General features: G+C 44.5%; 1 protein-coding gene across 1 annotated transcript in view; it reads right to left on the minus strand.

The window, feature by feature from the left end:
* The window catches only part of LOC121612991 (monocarboxylate transporter 1-like), a 28,223-nt gene extending 5,946 nt beyond the window's left edge, over positions 1-22,277 (minus strand). Inside the window, exons 1-3 of the mRNA XM_041946204.1 lie at positions 22,127-22,277; positions 10,814-11,147; positions 370-513 (exon numbers count right to left, since the gene is read on the minus strand). Of these exons, the coding sequence (XP_041802138.1) occupies positions 370-513; positions 10,814-11,030 (361 nt within the window). The 5' untranslated portion in view covers positions 11,031-11,147; positions 22,127-22,277. The remainder of the gene's footprint in view (positions 1-369; positions 514-10,813; positions 11,148-22,126) is intronic.
* Positions 22,278-22,996: the final 719 nt, after the last annotated feature.

A 22,996-nucleotide genomic window follows, 5' to 3' on the forward strand; every position in this document is an offset into this window, starting at 1 on the left:
TCACATGATTAGACAGTCTGATGACAAAATGTGCTTAAATCCTAAAACACAGAATTAAAAAATAAATAAAATAAGAAAAAATATATAAATTGGATTTCATAGCGGCCTTCAAATCGGTATCATTCATTTTTAGCATGTAGAAAACTAAAAAATCTAAAAAGAGAGAACTAAAGCAAAGAAAGCAGAACATGATATAAAAATGTAAATCTGACCAGCTGCAGCCCATTTAATGGAAATAAACTACAAAGTACAAAGAAAACTGCTTTAAAACGTCATGTGACACAAACACGAGAACTTTCAGGAAGCTGGAAGTGATCTGAAGAACTACACGACCAGTTAAACTCTGGTCAAAAGGAACAAAATACCGACCTCCCACTACTCCTATGAAGAAGTACAGCTGCTCCACAGTGTTGCAGAAGGAGGCTGCGACCAATCCCGACCCTGCCAGACAGCCACCGAGTATGATGATTGGTCGACTGCCAAATTTGTTGACAAGGATACTGCTGATTGGACCTGGAGAGAAAGAAGAGACGAGCGGGAAGGAGAAATGATAAATTAGTTGTAGTCAACAGAAGGTGTTAATGCAACATGTGCATTAAAGTATTGTCCTTATTATTGTATTGACTGAAACGATTAGCTGATTAATTGATAATTAATTATCTTCAGTAAAACTGCAAAACATTAACCAATCTATTAAATTAACTGCGAAGGAAATCCAAAGGTTTAATCAATACTGAAAGTCAGTCATTGCAGCTGTAAATGTACTAATAGTTTAAGTCTATCAAAAACACCATAAATTACCCACTTCCAGCTTCTAAATTAGGAGGATTTTGTGTTTTTCTTTGTCTTATGTGAAAACTAAACTGAAGACCATCCAACAAAAAACATCTGAAGACGTCACCTCGGGCACTTTTTAATTCTTTTCTTTTTTTACTGACACTTTATTGACCTATCAACTAATCAATAATTTGGAAAAACCTGCAGATTAATCAGTAAAGAAAATATTAATCAGTTAAAGCTCAACTGACATTATATATGCAGGTAAAAACAGCAGCACAGACACGCGAGTCTGATGACGTGCAAGCGCAGCAATGAGCGCTGTGATTACATCAGCTCACCATTCTACGTGTTCACCAACAGGTGGTGCTGTGGGGGCAAAAATCAAAGAGGGTCATTGTGTAACAGCAGAGGTTGCATGGATGTTACAGGAAGAAGGGCGGAGGAGGGAGGAAAGGAGGGAGGAAAAAGGGGAGGTGAGGATGAAAGGGTGAGGGAACCAGGCAGTGCAAGGAGTAGCAGGGCACATGTCAGCGTGAGAGTGATGTACAGCAGGAGATGGAATGTATGGAGGGAGGGAGAGAGGAGAAGAGGAGCGAGGAGGGGAAGAGGAAAGCAGTGAGAAGAGAAGAAAAGGGAAGAGAAGAAGAAAAAAGAAGACAGAAAAGAAAAAAGAAAAGAAAGACAAGGGAGAAGGGAAAAAGACGAGAAGAGAAGAAAAGACGAGAGGAGATGAGAAGGACAGAAGAGGACAGAGAAAAGAAGAGAAGAAGAGATAGAGAGAAGAGAAGAAAAAAGTGACAAGGAGAAGAGAAGAGAAGGAAAGGAGAGAAGAGAAAAGAAGGAGAGACAGAGAGAGGGGAAGAAGAGAAGAGCAAAAAAGAGAAGAAAACAAGAAGAGAGGAAGACAAGGAGAGAAGAGAGGAGAGGAAAGAAGAAGAAAAAAGAAGAGTAGAGAAAGGAAAAGAAACAAAGAGAAAGACAAGAAAGAAAAGAGAAGAAGGGAAAAGATGAGTACAGAAGAAAAGAGGAGAGGAGATGAGGAGAACAGAAGAGGACACAAGAGAAGAGACAAGAGGAGAAGGATAGAAAATGAGAAGAAGAGAAGAGAAGAAGAGAGGAAGAGAAGAGAAGGAAATGAAAGAAGAGAGGACAGGAGGAGAAAAGAATTGAAGAGGAGAGAGAAGAAGAGGGGAGAAGAGAGAAGAGGAGGAGAGAAGAAAAGAGCAGAGGGAGAGAAGAGAAGAGGAGAGAAGAGGGGGGAAGGGAGAGAAAAGTGGAGAAGAGAGGAGAGGAGGGAGAAGAGGGAGGGGAGGGAGAGAAGAGAGGAGGAGAGGAGAGAATAAAAGAGAGGAGAAGAGGGGAGGAGAGGAAGAGAAGAAGAGTGGAGAAGAGAGGAGAGGAGGAGAGAAGAGAAGAGGGGGGAAGAAGGGAGGAGAGGGAGAGAACAAGAGTGGAGAAGAGAGGAGAGGAGGAGAGAAGAGAAGAGGGAGAGGGAGAGAGGAGAGGAGGAGAGAAGAGGGGAGTCGGGGTGATCCACGTGTCTCGGCTTGCGTGCCAGCCTCTCTGAATGGGCCTCACATGGACGGAGGCTGACGCTGGCTCTGCTGGATGTGAATACAAAGTAAAGGCTGTAGCATCTATACAGCAGCTCTGTGAGCATGAGGGAGCTGATCCCTCCTCAGGCCAAGCTACCGAACATCATGTGCACAGCTGACACAATTAGTCCAGGAATTACAATCAGTCCAGATAATTTATAATAAATAATCAGTTTGATAATCCATTTATCGGCCCGTTGAAAAACACTGAGAATTTTCTGCTTTTCTCTGTTTTATATAATCGTAAAGTGAATATCTTCTGAATCGGCAAAGTCCACCTAATTTCTTGCCAAGAGTTAGATGATAGGATACTTTATTGTGCCCTTGAGGTATAAATAAAGCACTTAAAATTCAAGTTGAAAAGAGATCAATACCTCTCTCATGCCTGTACCACAAACAGAGGGCTGGAGCCCGGAGACGTTATCTTGGCTCAGGATAAAGACTGGAATCAGCAGAAACTCCATAAACAGGCTAGCTGTTTCCATCGGCTTCCAGTCTTTATGCTAAGCTAAGTCTCTACCTTCTTATCTAACTCTCTAACTCTCTGCAAAGGAAGGAAAGCAAATAAGTGCATTCCCCAAAATATCAAACCATCCCTTTAAGCGCCTTCTCGGGCTGCGACTAACGATTTTTAATTGCAGATTTCCCGATTGACCGATTAGCTGCTTGGTCTATAAAGCCCAAGACAACGTCCTCAAGTGTCTTGTTTAGTCCACAGCCTGAAGATATTCAGTTTATTGTCACCGAGAAGTAAAGAAACCGGAAAATATTCACATTTAAGAAGCTGGAATCAGAGAATCTGACTTTTTCTTAACCGTTGCAGCTCCAGCATCTTCTGTTCTTGACTTCAGTCAACATCTCCATCTATAAATGCTACACCTGATTTTTCTCCACATTAGATACACAAACCTCGTCCAGACGCCACAAATCAAGCTTTGACAGGGAGCTCATGTGACGGTGTTGTTTGCTGAATCAGCATAATCTGATATAAACAACTCTGCAGGCCACTTCAGGCCGACTCATGTGCTACAGCCTCTATCAATCATCACATTAACAGATATTTTACTCTGTTAATCAACATTAATCAACACAACGCATCATGAAAAAAAAAATATGGTCGCAGCCCTAATCATGTGTGACAGAAGCTCAGACAGCGGACGCCAAAATAAAGTCATAAATAAATAATTGATCTGAGGATCACTCAGTGTCTCTGCCGGGCTTTCCTCACGACCGGCCGGGGCCATGGCGGCTTTGCCCTTGAAACTTGGCAGCACACCACGGCGGCCGCGGGCGCTTTCGGATGCGCCATCATTCACTCGCGCTCTCGCTAAATACCTCCCTCAGACACCTCGGCCCTGTGTTGTGTCTGTCGCCGAGGGTCGAGCTGGCACGGAGCCCGTCTTGGTGGGTTTCCACGTCCACCAGAGCGCCATCGCGCACCCCAGACGGCTTCGCTCCTTCTGGAGCTCTGGTGAGCGGGAGTGAACCTGTACAAGGACAGGAATGCAACCGCGTCCACTCGACACTCACGCACACATAAATAAATCAGTAGTGACAGTCTTTGTTGCTGTCTGGCAAAACACAAAGAGGGCAGTGAGTAGTGTTCTCACAGATATTATATAAACGATTCGTTCTCCCCCTCCCTCCATCGCTCGCTCCCTTTCTCCCCGTGAAAGAAAGAACAACACCGAGCGGAGGAGAGTTTTCCTCAGCTTCACACTGACCCAGCATCAGCTGCGAGGAGCTTCTCAGGCCGAGCTCAGACAGTTTAACGCATCACATCCGTCCGTCTGCGCTGAGCCTTGAAAGGAACGAAGCTGGAGCCAGGAGGCGGTTAGCGTAGCTTAGCATGAAGTCGGGAAACAGCTAACCTGTTTCAGCCCAGAGCTAAAATAACAAAAACATCTGCGGTGGAGCAGGCGGATCACACAGTGTCCTACACGCCGGCGCTGCGGCGAAAATAACAGTTTAATGTATTACTTTGGCTGAATTCACATGCAGGGACAAATATGGCAGCGTTTCACCTGGTTTATAAAGTTTCCTCTAGTTCAACAAACAGTTTTAAGGGAGTCTGGAGCTGATTTGCAGCAGCTGATCTCTCCTGCTGTCCTGGCCTTTAAATGTAGGAAATGTACTAATTCAACTCTATGTCTATGATTGAGTTAAAGGTGACGTAATATTGGACTACAGTTTATTTACAGAGGTGTTTCTACTGCTTTGTCCTCCCTATTTACATACATGAGGGGGGACAGAATATTAGAAACACCTCTGAATATATGCAATAACAAGCTATGACCTCAAAAAGTGAACATTATTGTCCTAAAAGTGGACTTCATGGCAGAACAGTTGAATCAAACTGCATTACATCATACTGGTTTCTAATAAAGTGGCCACTCAGTGTGTTGTATGTGTGCATATTGTGAACTGGGAACTTTAACTTTGACTCAATGTGATCGTGTTTTTCAATCATTTGCTGAACTGTCCCGCTCCAGAACACTCAAACGAGCCGCTGTGCACCCGAACACACACATCTGGCTTTCTTCAGGCTCTTTTCCCGCCAACACAAGAGCGGAGGAGTCTCCCGGATCAGAAGAAAAGTTAGAGCAGTCTGCTATGAGCGCTGCGCACCACGTTTCCATTAGAGCAGCTGAAACATCGGGAACATGTCTGAGTTGATGACAGGCCAGGTTTTTTTAATTCTTATCTTCTTTAGCTTTATAAAACGGATAAAGTACTTCAAGTTTTTTTCTTCTCAATAGAAACTATGGCCAAGGATTCAAAACTGGAACCAGGTTTCTCAGGAAAAAGGGAGAAAAAACTTTGGCTTACGCCAAAGTTGAAAAGTTCAGGGGAATTTTTCCAACGTGGAGGCGTTACGAATGTAAAACATCTTGATGCAAAGCGCTCAGCGATGATAACCAAAGAAATGACCTGAGTCACAATCAAGATCCACAGGTGGAGCAAAGAAAGGCGTATTCACATGTCTGTCGTATCTCTTTTTTTAATTCCCTGTTGTGTTTCATGGCGCTGCAGTTCATCTGAGAGGCACCTCGTGAAATTCAGTTTACTTACTAACGACTGAACTATTGCTCACTGCAGCTGCGGTTTTTCCTTCTAAATATAATAATCAGTCTTTTTTGACGGTTCCCACAAAAGTACTTATGTGTGCTAAATAAAACGCTACGACACGGCATCCTGTTTACGTGCCCGACAGTGAGCCGCCGCGCAGAATTTAACAAGTTCTGCAAGCGGACTCCCACATCTGGCTCTTGGCACCGTTACTGATTTACTGCTGTGCTTTTGTGCTGAGGAGAGTAACGGAGCTGAGAGGAAGCCCTCTGCTTATTTTTCTCACCCCCAGCACATACCTCGAATTCAGATGGCTCCCCCGAGAGAGACGCTCCGGCTGAAAAGTCGTCAGCGCGCTTGAAATCAACTCTAATCACCAAATAAAATAAAGAAAAAGATGGAGGACGTGCAGCCTGTTGGGTTAAACTCTACAAAGAAGGATTTCAGTCTTATACGAAGCAGCATAACCTCACAGCCAGATGCCAAACATCTGCAAAATACTTCAGTACAAATACCCGATACAGCACCTGAGTTCACATGCTGAGTTTACGTTCCACCACCGCGACAAACAACCAACCACAAACTTTCACAACGGCAGGTGAGCCAGGTATGGAGGAGGCATCTGCGTCAACCAGGCGCTCCTAGTAAACAACAGGAGAGGTCGCCCCCCAGTCTTCAACATCTGAGGGGGAAAACCAGAGAAGCTCTCTGTGATTGTAATCAGCCCGGGGGTGGGGGGGTTGGGGGGGCAAGGGGAGGTTGGCCACTGGTTGATCGTTCGCAGATGGCGCCATTCTCTCAGACGCCGTTAATATACCTGGACGACCGGCCAATAGAGAGACAGAGAGAGAGAGCTGAGACTGTGGTGGGCAGTATCAGGCAGCCATATGAATGAACGAATGAACGAACGAACAAATGAAAAAATGAACAAACGAACGAATGAATGAACGAATGAACGAATTAATGAATGAACAAATGAACGAACGAACGAACGAATGAATGAAGGAACGAATGAACGAACGATCGAATGAATGAATAAATGAACAAATGAACGAACAAACAAATGAATGAATGAATGAACGAACGAACGAGGGAATGAATGAATGAATGAACGAACGAATGAACGAATGACTGAACGAATGAACGAACGAAGGAATGAACGAATGAATGAACGAATGAATGAATGATCGAATGAATGAATGAACAAATGAATGAATGAATGATCGAATGAACGACTGAACGAACGAACGAATGAATCAATGAACAAATGAACGAACAAACGATCAAATGAATGAACGAATGAATGAATGATCGAATGAATGAATGAACAAATGATTGAATGAATGAACGAATGATTGAATGAATGAATGAACGAATGATCGAATGAACGACTGAACGAACGAACGAATGAATCAATCAATGAACAAATGAACGAACGATCAAATGAATGAACGAATGATTGAATGAACGAACGAACGAATGAACGAAGAAATGAACGAACGAACGAACGAACGAAGGAATGAACGAACGAACGAACGAACGAAGGAATGAACGAAGGAATGAATGAACGAATGAATGAATGAACGAATGAATGAACGAATGATTGAATGAACGAACGAACGAATGAATGAACGAATGAATGATCAAATGAATGAATGAACGAATGATTGAATGAATGAATGAATGATCGAATGAACGAACGAATGAATCAATCAATCAATGAACAAATGAACGAACGAACGAACGATCAAATGAATGAACGAATGATCGTATGATCAAATGAATGAACGAATGAACGAACGAACGAAGGAATGAATGAATGAATGAACGAATGAATGATCGAATGAATGAATGAACGAATGAATGAACGAATGATTGAATGAACGAACGAATGAATGAATGAACAAATCAATGAACGAATGAATGAATGAATGAACAAATCAATGAACGAATGAATGAACGAATGAATGAATGAACAAATCAATGAACGAATCAATGAACGAATCAATGAATGAATCAATCAATGAAAGAATGAATGAATGAATGCATGGGAAACCCTGTGTTAAACTCTCTGGCCTCCTGATCCAGACAGAAAGCAGCTGGAAATGTTTTGATGTCTGGCACTGACGGAACACTCTGCTAGAACTCAGCCAATCGCTCACGCCGAGAGAAAAGAGTTGTGACGCGTGACGTTCTCGTACGTGGTTTCTTTCTTTTGCTGCATGTCCTTCCTCTTTACGTTTATCCTGCGCTGTTTGTCGGTTCGCCACAGCGACGGCTGCGTTGGCAGCTGAAAATCATCTTGCTGCCTTTTGTTTTGTGCCTTGAAATTAGAGAGGGGTGGTGGCGGCGGTGGCGACGTGGACTGAGAGGGGGTGAAATGCTTCCTCTTCCTTTGTTTTAACTGGTTCACACTATCAGTCAGCTGATCCATCACCTCATCCTGCCACAGTTAAGAAATACGTGTGTGGGGATTTTTTACAGTCGTGGAAGCCGGTGTGTGTACGTGCGCTGCTTCATGTGTAACCAGTGAGTAATAGCTGTGGTAAGTTACGCTCAGTTACGGTTTGGCCAACATGTCCTACGAGCTAACTGGCAGGCGCAATGATGTCATTAACTGGTGATTAAGCAGAGTTGTGAAACAAGACGGAGGAAAATAAAACATCAGGGGAAAAAAAGAAACTACTCCAACATCTGGGTCCTGTTATGCAATGTCACTCCTCCTCCCCTCTGCGCCTCCCCTCTGCGCCTCCCCTCTGCAGCTTCCTCCTCTGAACGCATGACGCGACTGAAGAAGGCTGCCGGCTGGCACGCAGCTCTGACGGCGATGAATGAGTAGGTGGAAGGAGCAGATCGCATTTTTAGATTCAGAGATTTGAACTGACAGACAAAAGGCGATGGCGGTGTCTGCTGGTTAAATAAACTGGGGGGGAAAGAGAGAGAAAGTGTGCTTGACTGAGGAAAGGCTTTGTGCGTTGAGACAGAGAAAAACCTGATCTGAAACCACACCTAACCTGAGACTGGATCAGTCTTTCACTTTCATGAGCAGTTGTTGTTGTTGTTGTTGTTGCAGCAGTACAAATATCAGGGTCACTGAGTGCAACGTTTTAAAGCCACAACGTGTTGCTGAGTTTGAGCAGGACTGCAGACCCTCTCAGACTGAGACCCTCTCAGACTGAGACCCTCTAATCTGGTTCCGACCTCAGGATAAATCTGAACTTTGTTGACCCTCTCAGTTTTGATTTGTTTGTGAAATCCTTTAGTTCATGACCACGAAACTGCAAAACTAATGTCCCATCAGCCTCGGCTGTAGCTTACGTTTAGTGCGATTTAGTAAATTTTAGCATGCTAGCGCGCTAAATTAGGCTATACAATGTAAACATCATACCTGCTGATCATTGGCATAAAGATATGTGAGCATGAGAGCTGCTACTAACAATTAGCATTACAATGACTATTATTAGTCAAGTAATTTAAACTTGAACTAATCATTTAGTCTCCAAACGTCATAAAATAGTGAAACATGTAAATGTCATTGTTGAGATATTCAGTTTATAATAACATCAGTTAAAGAAATGAGCAAATCCTCGTCGAGAGTGTGGCTGGAGGTGAAAATAATGTAAAAAATACACAACACAACATCTTTTTAGCAGTCTCTCTTCTCTGTGACGTTAATTTCTTTTGGCCACAGTGTGTTGTTTCCACTGTTGGAGCTGTCTGCGTTTATGTGTTAAAAAGCAGAAAAAGACGATTCATTTTCTGACAATCGATGAACAGGCTCGTTGCTGCAGCTCTAACGAGCATTTCATCACGCTGGCGACGTTAGCATTTAGCTCAAAGCACGGTACAGCCTCACAGAGATGCTAGCACGACTGCAGACGTTTAGTCCTGATGTAGGGGACATGGGGGATACTCAACGATCCCAAATTTTGCAAGAACCAAACTATTATCTTAGTCTCTGTCACATTAGGGACCACTGCTCAGCGAGTGCAGCTTCAGTTTGAGGTTGTTCCTTCATTGCAATGCCTCGTGTTTCTCCTTCTGCTTCTATGCCTTCAGCTGCAGCACGCTGTAAACGCTGTTTGATTTGTCCTGTTTTTCTCCAGCAGCTTTAGTTGGATTTCAGTGGAACAAATATGTTCTGGTGCTTGTTTTCACATCTCGCTTGCAAACACTCGGCGGTATCTACTTCACACATTGTCTGCTGCCCTCCCATTCGGCATTAAGTGTTATTCAAGCTGCGACTGAGCGGCGAGATGACGAACTGAGAGTGGAAAGCGGGGAAGAAAGAGGCTTGGGCTTGTTTTGCTTCAGTGGAGGGTGAACGATAAAAAGGCAGAGCATCAGAAGAAACTATACGGTCGCGCTGAAGTCGAGAAACACAACCGTGAATATCAACATGCACTGAGTCTGCAGAAAAACTCCATTCATTTACTGTTTACAGTTAATTATTCTCTTGCATTTCCTCACATTTTATTGTAAACTGCAGCATCAACCACAAACGCTACGAGCAATACAGCCTCTGAGTTCAGTTTGGTGTCGTAATTACTGCAGGATCCATCTCCAGGCTGCTCTTTGGACCTTTCGTTGTTGTTCAAGAGACTGAGAATCTTCTGCTGTCACTTATTAATGTTGCTTACGATGTTCGGTTGTTGTTGGATTTTTCACGGTTGCAGCAGAAGGTGGTGGAGACGCTTTAACTTTAATGTCGTCTTTTCACAGCTTCGAAGCGTTAGCAGAGACATTACACTCTCTTTCATTTTGAATGCATGTCAAGCATGTGTGCGTGCCGTGTTTACAATCCTGTTTGTACATCCGGTCCAGTCGGCTCAAGCCAGCAACGCACCAATCGGGTTTCAGAGCCCGTCCAGTGAGCACCACGCCTACTGCATATAAACGGCTGAACAAATCAGAAAAGGGAACCAGGCTGAGCTGAATGTACCGCTAATACATCCAGCTCACGGGGGCTAGCAGACGTTCACAGTGGTGAGCACTGTCGCCTCACAGCGAGAAGGTCGTGGGTTCAATCCCCCGGCTCCCCACACTCGCAGGGGTTTCCTCCGGGGGGGGGCACCATCACTATATTAGGCAAACTCTCTTGTCGGTGCTATTGACCAAGCTGCTGCGTCAAGCTGGCGGCCCACTGCTCCTCAGGGGTGGGTTTAATTTACATTATACTGAGTATGAAAATGACTCTGCCTGCTGTGTGGAACATAAACTTTGATTGTTTGATTATTGATTATTAGGAAATGCACACCTGCCCGTCTAACCCGCCCTGTTACTCACATGCTTAAAGTCGCCACTAAACTGACTAAACAGACCAGTTTTCTGTAATTGGGAACAAAAAACACTTTCAAAGACACACTCACCTCCAGCGTACATGACAGCCAGCATGATGGAGGAGATCCAGGACACCTGACTGGGCGTGGCGCTGAAGATGACCTCTATCTCTTTGAAGAACACAGTGATGGATTTGGGGAAGGCGTAGGAGAAGCCAATGGAGATGAAGGCCCCCACAACCACTGCCCAGCCCCAGCCACCCTCGGGTGGGGTGTAACCCGCAGGCCCGCCCAGGGCTGGAGGCATGTCTGCTCGCGAGGAAGAGGAAGACGAAGGGGGCGAAGCCAAATGCCGCTGCTGGAGGACGGCTCGTTTTAGAGGAGAAGAGCCCAGACCAGGTGCACTGGGATCAGGACTCAAAACCTGTGGGAGGCACAGAGCAGAGAGCTGGTAAAAATCAACATCTTAGCATTTTTATTTCATTTGCTGTCAGCTGCGAGATGGGACGGGCCGAAGAGAAATGAGGAGGGAGCGAAGGAGGACAGGAGTGCAGTGGTGGAGAAGATACACAGAAACGAAAGAGCATCTGTGCCGGGCTGCACGCCAACATACCAACAGCAGAAAAGCATTGATCTGTTTTATGGACTAATAAACAAAGATTAGACCATGAGAACTTGAAAATGCTGATTTTCCCTCTTGATTAACTGAGAGCTGATAAAAAATACAGAATTCTATATCAAGAAGGTCTTTTGCCTTTTTAACCAGTGCGAGCACCTTCCTGTCATCACAGCAAAATACACTCTATACAGTTATACAGGCTGCTGGAGGGCGACTTGCACAGCTGATTAACTGTTTTTAGTACAAACTCAATATATAAATGTTTTCCTTCTGTGTATCAATCAAACTATGGTCTCCAGGCCTTTTTCACAGCAGCAGACATTTTGACTTATCAAAACAGGAAAAGCACAGCAGTTACTGATAACGGTGATAAACAATGCTTTGATCATTCAGTTGGTCTATAGCAGGGGTCACCAACCCGGTGCCCACGGTCGCCCGCAGCATCCACATCAGTCGCCCGTAAGCCAGTTCTAAAAATAACACTAATCACGAATTAGCTCTGTCTAAAATTTTATTTACTTGTGTTGCTATTCTTTTTGAATTACATTTACAGTGATGTAAATTTAAAAACGAATACATAGAAACGTAAAAAAAATGTATATCATAAAAAACGTTTAATATACGAACTCTGACGTAGTCTGGGTCGGAGGTCGGTCTAGTGCGCATGACAAACCAGCTTTGCTGAGATGAGCTTGTGAGCGCTGCAAAGATGAGGAGAAAAACGCGTTTTCTACCCACAAAAACAGCAGAAAAAAGGAAGAAAACTTCTCATTTTCACAGTGAATGGGAGGAAGAGTTCTTTTTTACTAATGTGAAAGAAAACTGTGTGTGTCTCATTTGCGGTGCGACTGTGGCGACAGCTAATCGGCACAACGTGGAGAGACACTAATAATATAAAATTAAAGGTACACTGTGTAACTTTGTTATTTCAGAAGTGTATTATCAAAGTGGTAACCCTTAGGATTACTCAGTGCCCTTGAAGTAGCTCTTAGTTTCAAAAAGGTTGGTGACCCCTGGTCTATAAAATGTCAAACAACTGGAAAACACCCACCACAACTCCCTAAAGCCCAAAGTTTCATCTTCAAATGTCTTGTTTTGTCAGGCCGACAGCATGAAACCCAAAGACATTCAGCTGACGATCAGAAAAGTAAAGACAAAGGATGAATCAAACAGTTGCTGATTCGACTAATCATTTAAGCTTCATTAGCACTCAGAGGCGTACCTTACTGAGGTTTTCATCATTCCTCCTCTGAAATAAGGTGCGATTTCCCTGTAATTGTGCCACGCCGCAAAATACCTGCTTGTGTTGGATAACATTCAAAGTGGCCTGATGAACCAGTTCTTTCACTGTAACGAGAGACTTCGCAAACCAACACTACTCTTAAAAAAGCTCTCTGATTACATATGTACAGAAAGGCTTACAGGAAGTTACATGCCACTCATTCAAAATAAATGGAAGTGTGCTAACTGCATATTAAAATAACAAACAGCCCTGAAGACAACTAACTTCTCGATTTACTTAAGCCCGAGTACTGACAGCTCGGCCTCAGCTCACAGCCTGGTCACCAAACTGTTAAACATCTAATGCTGAACTAACTGCAGCATCTGATTACATATTTTACTGACAGTTGCAGACGCGGCAGGAAATCTCAGGGCTTCCTCAATGGACGCATCCATCTAAATGTCCTGCGCTCCATTTAGGCCACACATAACTGAGCTATTTATGGCCGACTCAGACATCAACTCTGCTACTGTTTGGGCCATTTACCTTACATGGACTCTCAGATACACATCTACAATCCACACAGGCTCTGCACAGTAACCCTCTATTGTGATACTATATTTGAAGAAAAGCTGAGTACTGCTATTATGTAAGTGAAGCAACAAAAAGAAGATGTAGTTTGGAGCGAACCTTGTTCACAAACTGAATAACTGCCTGTTCTAACACGCTGACAGAGGATTCAGTTAGCCAGCCAGGTCAGGTGTCTAATCTGACATGACATTTAGACATGCTGTAAACAACCACGCTCCACCAATCATTACATGGTCAGCCTATTACAGTAACTGGTTAACTCGTCTCTGGTCACATTGTGTCCAAACAGCTCGGGCTGCCGACAGCTTTCACTTCTTCTGCTCCCCATTTCATTTCCTGTCTCTTCACCAAACAGAACAGTGTTTGCAACTAATTACAAGGACTGACACTAGCACAAACAGGACGGCGCACTGCTTTCATCATCGTTGTGTCATTCGGACATGACGTGGATTTTGCAATACTGTCATTACCATGATGAATGTTTTAGCTTATTAAAAATAATGTGCTTTACTTTGGCAGCATTAACATGCAGGTGGAAGGCTGTGCACGTACTCACAGAACTGGAGTTACAACCAGTAACTACTGTTTTCCTCACTATAACGTAAACTCTGGTAACATGAAGATGTGAAGGTAACATTATGACCAACGCATGCTAATTTCTCTGTTGTTGGCTGCAAGAACCAATACAAAAGTCTTCGTCTACTCTCACCACTCGAGAAAGTGGAGACCCAGTGGATTAACTGGAAATGAGCCCAAAACAACAACAGCTGGAATTCGTAGGCTAACAATTGCAAGGTTATGTGCACGCTAACCTTATTGCTTCAGACTGATTTTTGGGCCAATACAAAGCAGGATTCACTTCAAAACTGAAGCTCAAAGAAGGATCGACTCCGACTTACTGTTTATTTTGCTGGTTAGCCTGTTGAACTTGGCGTTAGCACGCTCTGCAGCTAATGTGGCTAGTAGCATTTGGGGTTTTCTGCCAAACAAATGCTGCTGAGACGAATGATGACATTTAATAATCAATCCCCATTGAAGGAGCAGGCTACTCCAACCTACTACAGCCCTGCTACAGTATATTCTTCTCCAGTCAGAGTCAAACAGTCACAACAGTGAGACAAATCTAAAGTGTTAAAAAGGGCAACATTTTCCAGTGATTCTGCTGTTTTGGCTCATTCTCTGTTCATGCTGAACTTTCAGTTATTGACTTCCTTCCAGGAAGTCTCGGTTCATTCTTGTACACGATAAAAATCACTCAGTCAAGCCTTCTATCTGCTATTAACGCTGAATTAAATGACTGTTTGACATGAAAGGGTTAGTAAACAGTGATATCCCACTGAGAGTGATCATCCAAAAGTATGCAGCTTTCAGCTCAATGTTCGGTTTTTTCCTACCTGCTCACAGACTGTATGTCCTGTGACTCTGGAATCAGCTTCTACTACACAAAACTGCAAGCAGCTGATTCCAGCAAACAGGATCTGACTGTATGCGAGCGCTACATTTACTTCCCAGCACCAAACGAAGGAGCCGAGGTCAGCCATGTATCAGGGTTTCCCCCCGGGAAACTGGTGAGCCGAGCTGCGTGACACCTGGTGGATTCAGCCTCAGGATGTTTTGAGCCTTTTCTTCACTATAACTCTGATCGATCATCGGCAAGCGTGCAAACAGTGAATAAATCGTGACGTACGTGAAGCATGTGACTGAAGCGACCAAAACATCAGATCTGTGTGGAGCGATGAGGGGAGAAACAGACATTAATGGCATGTTTCCATCACACTTTGCACAAGGTTTTCGATTGCTTGAGGTTTGGCTGCCAGTCTTTTCATTACATCATCCGGCTGTTATTGCCCAACTCCTAATATTAGTATAACAGCAGGGATGAAAACTAGCATGTAATACGCATTTTCTTTTGCCAATTTTATGGAAATTCTGGAAAAAAAAATTGCGCTACATTTGGGTAGAAATCAGTTTGTGACTGATTTGGTGTGATGGTTTGCAATCACTTTTCTACAACCTGTAAAAATGCATGTAGTTACTGAATGACTTAACAGTAGCCTCACTCATTAATTATTCATGCTTCATGTTATATGTCTATTTCATTTTCTTCTGACATCAGCAGGGGCTGTGTATATGTCAGGTAAAGCACAGATCCACTAAAATATGCTGCTACGAGCCCTGCATATGTTTTTTTTTGATTTGGTTGATGAAACCGGACCTTAAAAGTGAGTGAATGCTGGACTTGCTGTGCACATTTTGCATGTTGGTTTGGGTAAGTCTGTGGGGCCACTCGCAACCGTGCAGTTAGCGTTAGCTCTACTTTTAGACTGTAGCAGCTCAGGAGGAAGACTAGCACGTAGAGTGTGAGCACACCCCTGTTGGTCTGCAGAGTGCCAACATGTGGCACATCTGATCTGTGCAATGAGAATGTGCCACCATTCCTCAAAAAGGAAGCCATCATATTCAGGCCAACACAGTCCAGTTTTACATGCATAAAAATAATTTGACCTTATAACATAAGTCTACAGCTAGACGTGAATTGCTCTGCACACAGACTCGCTCACAGACACACGAGGAGCATCTGAGGCGCTGAAATGCTGCAAACTGCACAGTCATGATGAACTGCGAAAGGTTCATCGTGACTAAATGATTGCTGCAACATTGGAAAACAAAGATGTGATCCACCAGACCAGAGAAACACAAGCCTTTATTATCACTGAGCAGACAGCAAAAAAAACCAACACTCATTTCAGTGTTTCCCATAACTTTTAATGATGTGCAACACTTTTAAGACGTCTCTTTGGGAGTGATAATCACCATTTTTTCCTCTTTTTTTCTTCCTTCTTTTATTTTGTGCACCCAGTAATCCAGGTCAGAGACTTGTGACTACAGTCAAGAAATGCAGATGTGTGCAGCACTTTGGAACAACAAACAGCGAGATGGATGACATCAGAAACAGTCAGCACACCCAGTAATGTGCGAGAGCATACAGGCACTTCCACTTCCTCCGTGCTCGTCTCCTCTCATGGTGTCAGTTACCACACATTCGTGTTGGCAGCCAGAGAGCTGGCGAGCACACAGCACAGACCTCGACATGAGCCCAAACTCTCATAAAACATCTCTGACTTTGAGTTGGCCAGTCATTAGAGTACAATATGTGTGAAGACAGAGAGCTCGGACTCGTCGAACCACAGACTCCACGCAGACTATCAGTGTGTGCATGCTGTGTGTGTGTGTGTGTCTGTATTTATTCAGCAGGAAACGCTGCAGGTCATGGTTAGTTACACTTTCAAACAGTTTCTCACTTATGGAAACTTAATTCTGTCCAACAGACAGAGCAAAGAATCTCAATCTCAACACCAGACAAGCAACTGACAAATTTTGGATGGTGGCAATTAAATCCAGTGAACAGTCATAACCCTCAAACACTGTGGCCTTCGAACAGAGTGAAGTACGTGTAATGACAGGTCATCCAGGGCCAGACAGTAAGACTGGCAAACACTTGCTGTCTTCCTCTTGTTGCTCACAGAGCTGTTTGCACAGAGCCCTCCCTCCAGTGACCTCCCTAACACACACTCATGCATACTCTCACATGCTTGTGCAAACACTCATCCATTTCTTTCTCCCGCTATCACTAAACCTTTGATCTGTTCCACTGCAGCGACAATTTCAGAGGGAGGAATATATAACAAAAACGAGTCCCGCAGTGGTGGCCTACCCATCAGAGCCAAGCGACCCATCAGTATTGTGCAGACCTGGTCCTGACCTCTGCTGCAGCATGGCCTGGCTGCACTGAGGAGGAATGTGATGACTACAGGAGTAACGGTGCAGCAAGTCCTCCTGTAGTTTAGACATGAACCGCTCAGGACGGGGCCCTGACTGCATTAACTTCAACACAAAATACTCTTTTGGAAGTTGTACTTTTTTAGATTTCATTTCATTCTGAAGGCCGCTGAGCAGTTCCTCCATGGTTCACCAGTAAATACTACGCCTTACATTTTTGCATTCAATAATCAACCTGCAGATTAATGCAATTATGAAAATATTTTTTTGTTGCAGTCCTACTACAATACAACTTGTATCTGAGCCAGAGAGAAACTGGAGCTGTGACTTTGAGCATAATAGCATTCAAAACAAATAATCAGTCAAACTAATTTGCAAAGCTAGATTATATCTGCACTTTCCAAACTCTTATGTAGATGAAACTGCAGTTTTAAATGGGAGAACACAAATCAAACAGGATGCTGGATTACGCCATAATATACAAGTTCCTCTTTTTTTTATGGCCGGCAAACAATGTGCACACTGTACCCACAGTGCAGTGCAGCAGCAGCTTCACTGCTGGTCTCAGTGGTCTGATTATGCACTTTCATGCAAGCTCTTTTTAGGTTACACAAGGAAATAGGGCGAACATGCAAATTCACCCATCCACACATTTAGCTCATGCAATTTTATATGTGCTGGTGTACCAGAATGTGTGCCAGGCGAGAGCAGGAAGGGCGTAACTGTCGTTAAAACTCAAGTTATGACGCCAAGGTCTTACAAAAGCTGACATACAGTAAAGACGTTCATGTCACCTGTCAATTGAATTGGTGTCCATTAGAATTTTAAAAAACACTTCCACTGTCCACACTTCAGTGCAACTGAATAACCCAGCAAGTTAATGCACCATTTCAGCTTGAACTTGCCCCCTAAAGTTTTCTTTAAACATCTATACAGGCTGTCGACGCCACGCGAAGCGTGAGTTCTGGACTTGCACAGTGAATCCGACTTTAGAGGCAATTCACGGGACAAAAAAAACTTTAAATTGTTAAAAGGAGAGCGTGACATTCAACACAAAAGGTCAGAATTTATGTATTTTGCACAGATTGTCAAGCTTCGGACTAAACTACATGCTGAAGAGGTGTGCATGGGGCTGCAGGAAGACAGATGCTCTGCCTTTAAAGAATTCACTATAGCACAGCATCGCCCCTTTGTGTGGATACAGCTATGTTTAGTGTTCAGGCTAGCATTGGCAGGCTAGCATTAGCAGCTCTGTCTTGCTTGCCAAAGAAATACAGTCTAAAGATCCAAACAGGATGATGCTAGAATGAAAAATCAGTCTGATCTCACACAGTTTCACTTGTAATACTTGGACTAACTGGCTCAATGATACAAGAACAATGCTGTATGTTAACTTTAATGTCCTCCACATGAATCCTCAACTGATGGACGCTGATATTTTCCTGGAACGTGTAGCTTTAGCCTCAGTCTTGCAGCGTGATATCATGCACGTAGTCATCAAGTGCATGTTTAGGATCCCTTTCAGAACTGGAAACCAAAAACTGATCTGACAACACTATCTTCAACCAACTTAAGCAGCTAAAGTTAGCATAATTAGCTAGCTAGAAGATAAAATCTGTTATGATTTAATCTGTTACCGTTTCAGGGCAACATCTCTGCCATTATCATTAATATCATGTCATCATATTGTTACATGTGTGTGCTGTGAGAGAGCACAAAGATTGACAGGCTTAGCAACGGTAACCAAGGGGGGCGGGGCTTAGCAAAGGGTCAGTTGCTGAGTCTGGGCCAGAAGTTCAAGTACAAGCGGCAGCATGGAGCACAGCAGAGGTTAAACAGGACCCACATGATTGGACCAGTGGTTCAAAGGGAAAGAAGTCAGAGGAGGAATGTGACATGTAGTTTTAACTTAATGTGAGGCTGCTGGAGCTCAGTTAGGTGTGTGCGTGTGTGTGTGTGTGTGTGTGTGTGTGTGTGTGTGCGTGCGTGTGTGTGGGTACCAGCAAAGCAGGACAACTCCCGAAGGAGTCATCAATGAGGCCATTCATTCTGCAGTAACAAACGCTGCCTTTACCAAAGCGTGTTGAGGGTGTCGGAGGTACCTGAATCACTTTAACGGCACGTAATGGTTTCATAGATTAAATATTACAGATTTTACTACAAATACGCAAGTTTGTCCAAGTTTTACTCTGTAGTTTATAAGTTTCTCGGACTGCCTGACTCAGTCTTTACAGGGTTCAACTCCAGGGGAAAAACTGTCACAACAATAATTAAAGGTGCTTTGTGTCTTCCAGTCTGGCCTGCCCATGAAAGACAGGATGCTGAGGCCACTGTTAGAAAACCTGTGATGAGCGGGAAGGGAAGGAAGGGGGACGGGGGGGGGGGTTCATTCCTTCCATGAATAGGTGTAAATTTACAGAGTCATCATGACTGTGATTTTTTTTTCAGACCTAAACTCTATTTGACACATAAAACCTCCTTTGCATCCTCTCTCTGCCTCTGTTGGGTGTAATGCCTCAAAGAGGCCTACTTATACCATTAAAGTCTCATTACAAAGCATTAGAAACTTTTTTCTTTGCAGCTAAATGGCTTTGTAATACTAGCCAGCTTAGCACTAATGCCTCACAGGCATGAACTGATGTTAATGCCGCCCCATATATCCTCCTCTCACACACGACTGTAATCCTGAGTGCGATCCAACGCACGCACATACGGTCACACACATCCTCACCTGATCAAACATGTGCAGTTCAGCCACTCCAGGACACCTGAGCTGCACAGGTTTGAAGTTAGTTCACCAACAGAAATGTGCCTGAAGGAAACGGTTACCGGTGTTCAGTGCTCTGAATTTCCAGATATTTAACGAGTCTGTAAACTAACCGCTACAACACATAGCAGGTGTTTAAAGCTACTATACAACCAATCAGCCAGGTTTGATTTGATGGCTCTACAAGCCCAGTTTAATGTGTAAATGGTGAAATGTGGCCGGTTACATTTGGGATTTAAAAGCCTTTGAATGAAAGAATAAATGAGGCCTAGCTGGCCTCACATCTGGATCTAGTTGTGGTCTAGTTGTGGCTTTCCCTTTTAATCGTTAGCTTCTTTTCACACACACACACATACAGCAAGAAAGAGCAGCCACACACACCACCGACATAAGTCCACCAGCTTGCCGTCCCTTCCTCTTACAGCTCGATTCCAACGAGCGCGGCCGCATCGCGTTCCGGTTGTGACCGGACTTGATCGTGGCCATTTCAGACAATGCTGGTGTGGTTCCGCCAGATGTGGAATCTGGACACAGAGCGCATTACAGAAGCGTCCCAGGAGCGACTCTCCGCTCTCCTCCACTGCAAATACGCAGCTAGTCTAGTTTTGATGGAAGGCGTGTCAAGATGCACAGAGCATGTCCAGCCAGGCAGGAAGTCAGACACAGGAGCAGCGTAAAATATCTGGGCAGTTTTCAAAATAAAACACCCTGTGCAGACTCCTGATCGCATATTGCATCAAAACAAACAAAAAAGAAAACATTTAAGAATGTAGGCCACATGGCGGAAGCACAATCACTGTTGATATACGATCGGGAGTCTGCACAGGGTGTTTTATTTTGAAAACTGACCAGATTCTCTTCGCTGTTCCTGTCTCAAAGACAGATGCAAAAACTGATGACTGAGACAATGTTTGTGGTTCCACCAGAATCTGGAATCTGAGTACATTTCAGAAGCGTCCCAGAAGCAACGTGCCACTGTCCTCCACTGCAAATACGCAGCTAGCCCATTTTTGATGGATGGTTTGGCCATTTTTCCTTGATGTTTGTGCTAAAGCAGGCTAAGTAGCTAAATGGTTTCTTTTTTCATTGCTCATATACGGTTGGAAGTCTGCACAGGGTGTTATATTTTGAAAACTGACCAGCCTCTCTAAGCTGTTCCTGTATGTAACTTCCTGCCTGGCTCAACGTTGTCTGCGCGGGATCACCTGCGGAGGCCTCGTCGCCACCATGCCTGGTGGGGTCAGGGGTCGGGCACAACCAGCATCCACACATCCAACACATTCGCTGATGCACATCCCATCTTAAAAATACTGCCCATGTGATCTAAATATTTAATTATAACCCTGCTTCTCTGGTGATGGATTCCAGACAGCGCAGTTTCCACTACCGCCCACATTTACAAACAGCGGTGAGCTAAAAGGCAACAAGTCAGAGTGGGTGGAGGTGGGTCCTACAGCTGTGCCAAGAAGCATCTGAACTTTTCTTCATGCATCTTCATCAGTGACAAGTCAGGACAGCAGAGATTAGAACAGATTGCACAATGAGGTACCTTCACTAAGCTTGAGTCCCGACGATGAAAGCCCAGTGCCAACCACAGCTGGACTGGTTAGTTTTGGGGCAGCAAGCAGAGCCTCATTAACCTCATTCTATTACATAACACCGTCACATTTGAGACTCTACCGAAGACAAAAACAGACTACAAATGATGCTCTGCGCCACAATCAGAGAACATCCTCCGGTCTCGCGGTTGCGCGCAGGCAGCAAGCCGCCCCGGCTGTTCGGGGCCAACGGGGACTGAAGGGGAAGCAGCGCGTGTGGCTGTCGTGTGATCTTTCCATTGAGCCCTGACCCCCAAAGAGCCAGCATGTTCAGCAGAGGCCGCGGCGGCATGCACTGCTGCACCGAGTGGAAGTCAAAGCCATGGCCGCTGATGTGTGTGTGTGTGTGTGTGTGTGTGTGTGTGTGTGTGTGTGTGAGACCCCTTGGCTCTGTGCCGGTCGCGGTGACTGACCCGGAGCGGCGGGCTGTCAGGACAGCAGCGGCCGGTCAGATGCGGACAGGGGCAGCCTCACTCACCCAACATGTGAATGTGAAAACAGCGCCGGCATCACGCCACACTTTACCGAGGCTGACGTTCGCGTGCGTCGGCTCAAAACTGCCCTACAAACCCGACGAACAGTTATTTTAATCTCGCGTGCGCTGATGAAATGAAAGGAAAGAACAGCGACAGCGCGAGCGGGGAGGATAAACTGGCTAATGTCGGAGCGCTGCTAGCTAATTTACAACTTAGCTGCTTATCCGGACCAAGTTCGGATGCGAAGAGAAAAAAAGCCGTTTTTATTCAGCACCAGCAGCCTCTTTGTCTCGACGCTCCACGCGGGCGGTTAGTCCGCCGCTCGCTCGCTCGCTCGCTCGCACACTCACCGCGGTTTTCAGGCGGGTCGGCTGTCTCCGGCGGCGGTTCGGGTCGGAGAGTCGTCCCGGTGTCCTTGCGCTCGACGGTACCTACACGTCGATCCACCAGCGGCTCAGGGTACCACAGACTGGACAACTTCTGGGATGGTGATGGTGACACTCCGACCAGCGCGCATGCGTGCGACAGTAGAAGAATCTGACATGCCGCACGTGCGCCCGGAGGCGGAGAGGCGCGCGCGGTTGAGCTGCGATACACGCAGCATCAGACCTGCTGTAAGGAGAGGTGGAGGAAGTATTTAGATACTGAAGTAAAAGTACCAACACCACACAGTAAAGCTACAGTGAAAGTCCGACACTGAAAATACTAATTATGTAAAAATAGAGGTACTCAGAGAAATGGCCGCTGTAAATAGAGTAAATCTAAAGATGTCTACATGCAGCACAGGAGCGTTATCAGAAAATTGTGAAAGCATGTAATGCAGGGAAATGTCTCGTTTCTGTGCACATAGTACACCTAATGATATCCTTTACAGTGTATCATACAGTTTCCGCATACATGCACCATTCTTATCATTCTGACTAGATTATTATCACTTATGCGTTAATGTTTAAGCATTTTTCTCTTGCACTGTGTTGAAGTGAAGCCAATTCTTAACTTTTTTATATATAGAGAGAGAGCTGCAACTAATGATTGTTCTTGTTGTGGATTCCATAAGTTCTAAACTCCAGTCGCAATCATCCAGAGTTTAAAGTGAGACCGGGGAAGGAAGGAAGAAATGAGTTTTCGTATTACGAGGAAATTCCAAATGGTGACTTTATAACTCTACCTCAGAATTACTGTCAGGAAGCAGCGAATCACCACCTGACACAGGATGCTGT

The sequence above is a fragment of the Chelmon rostratus genome, chromosome 10 (assembly GCF_017976325.1).
Source record: "Chelmon rostratus isolate fCheRos1 chromosome 10, fCheRos1.pri, whole genome shotgun sequence".
NCBI classification, from domain to species: Eukaryota; Metazoa; Chordata; class Actinopteri; order Chaetodontiformes; family Chaetodontidae; genus Chelmon; species Chelmon rostratus.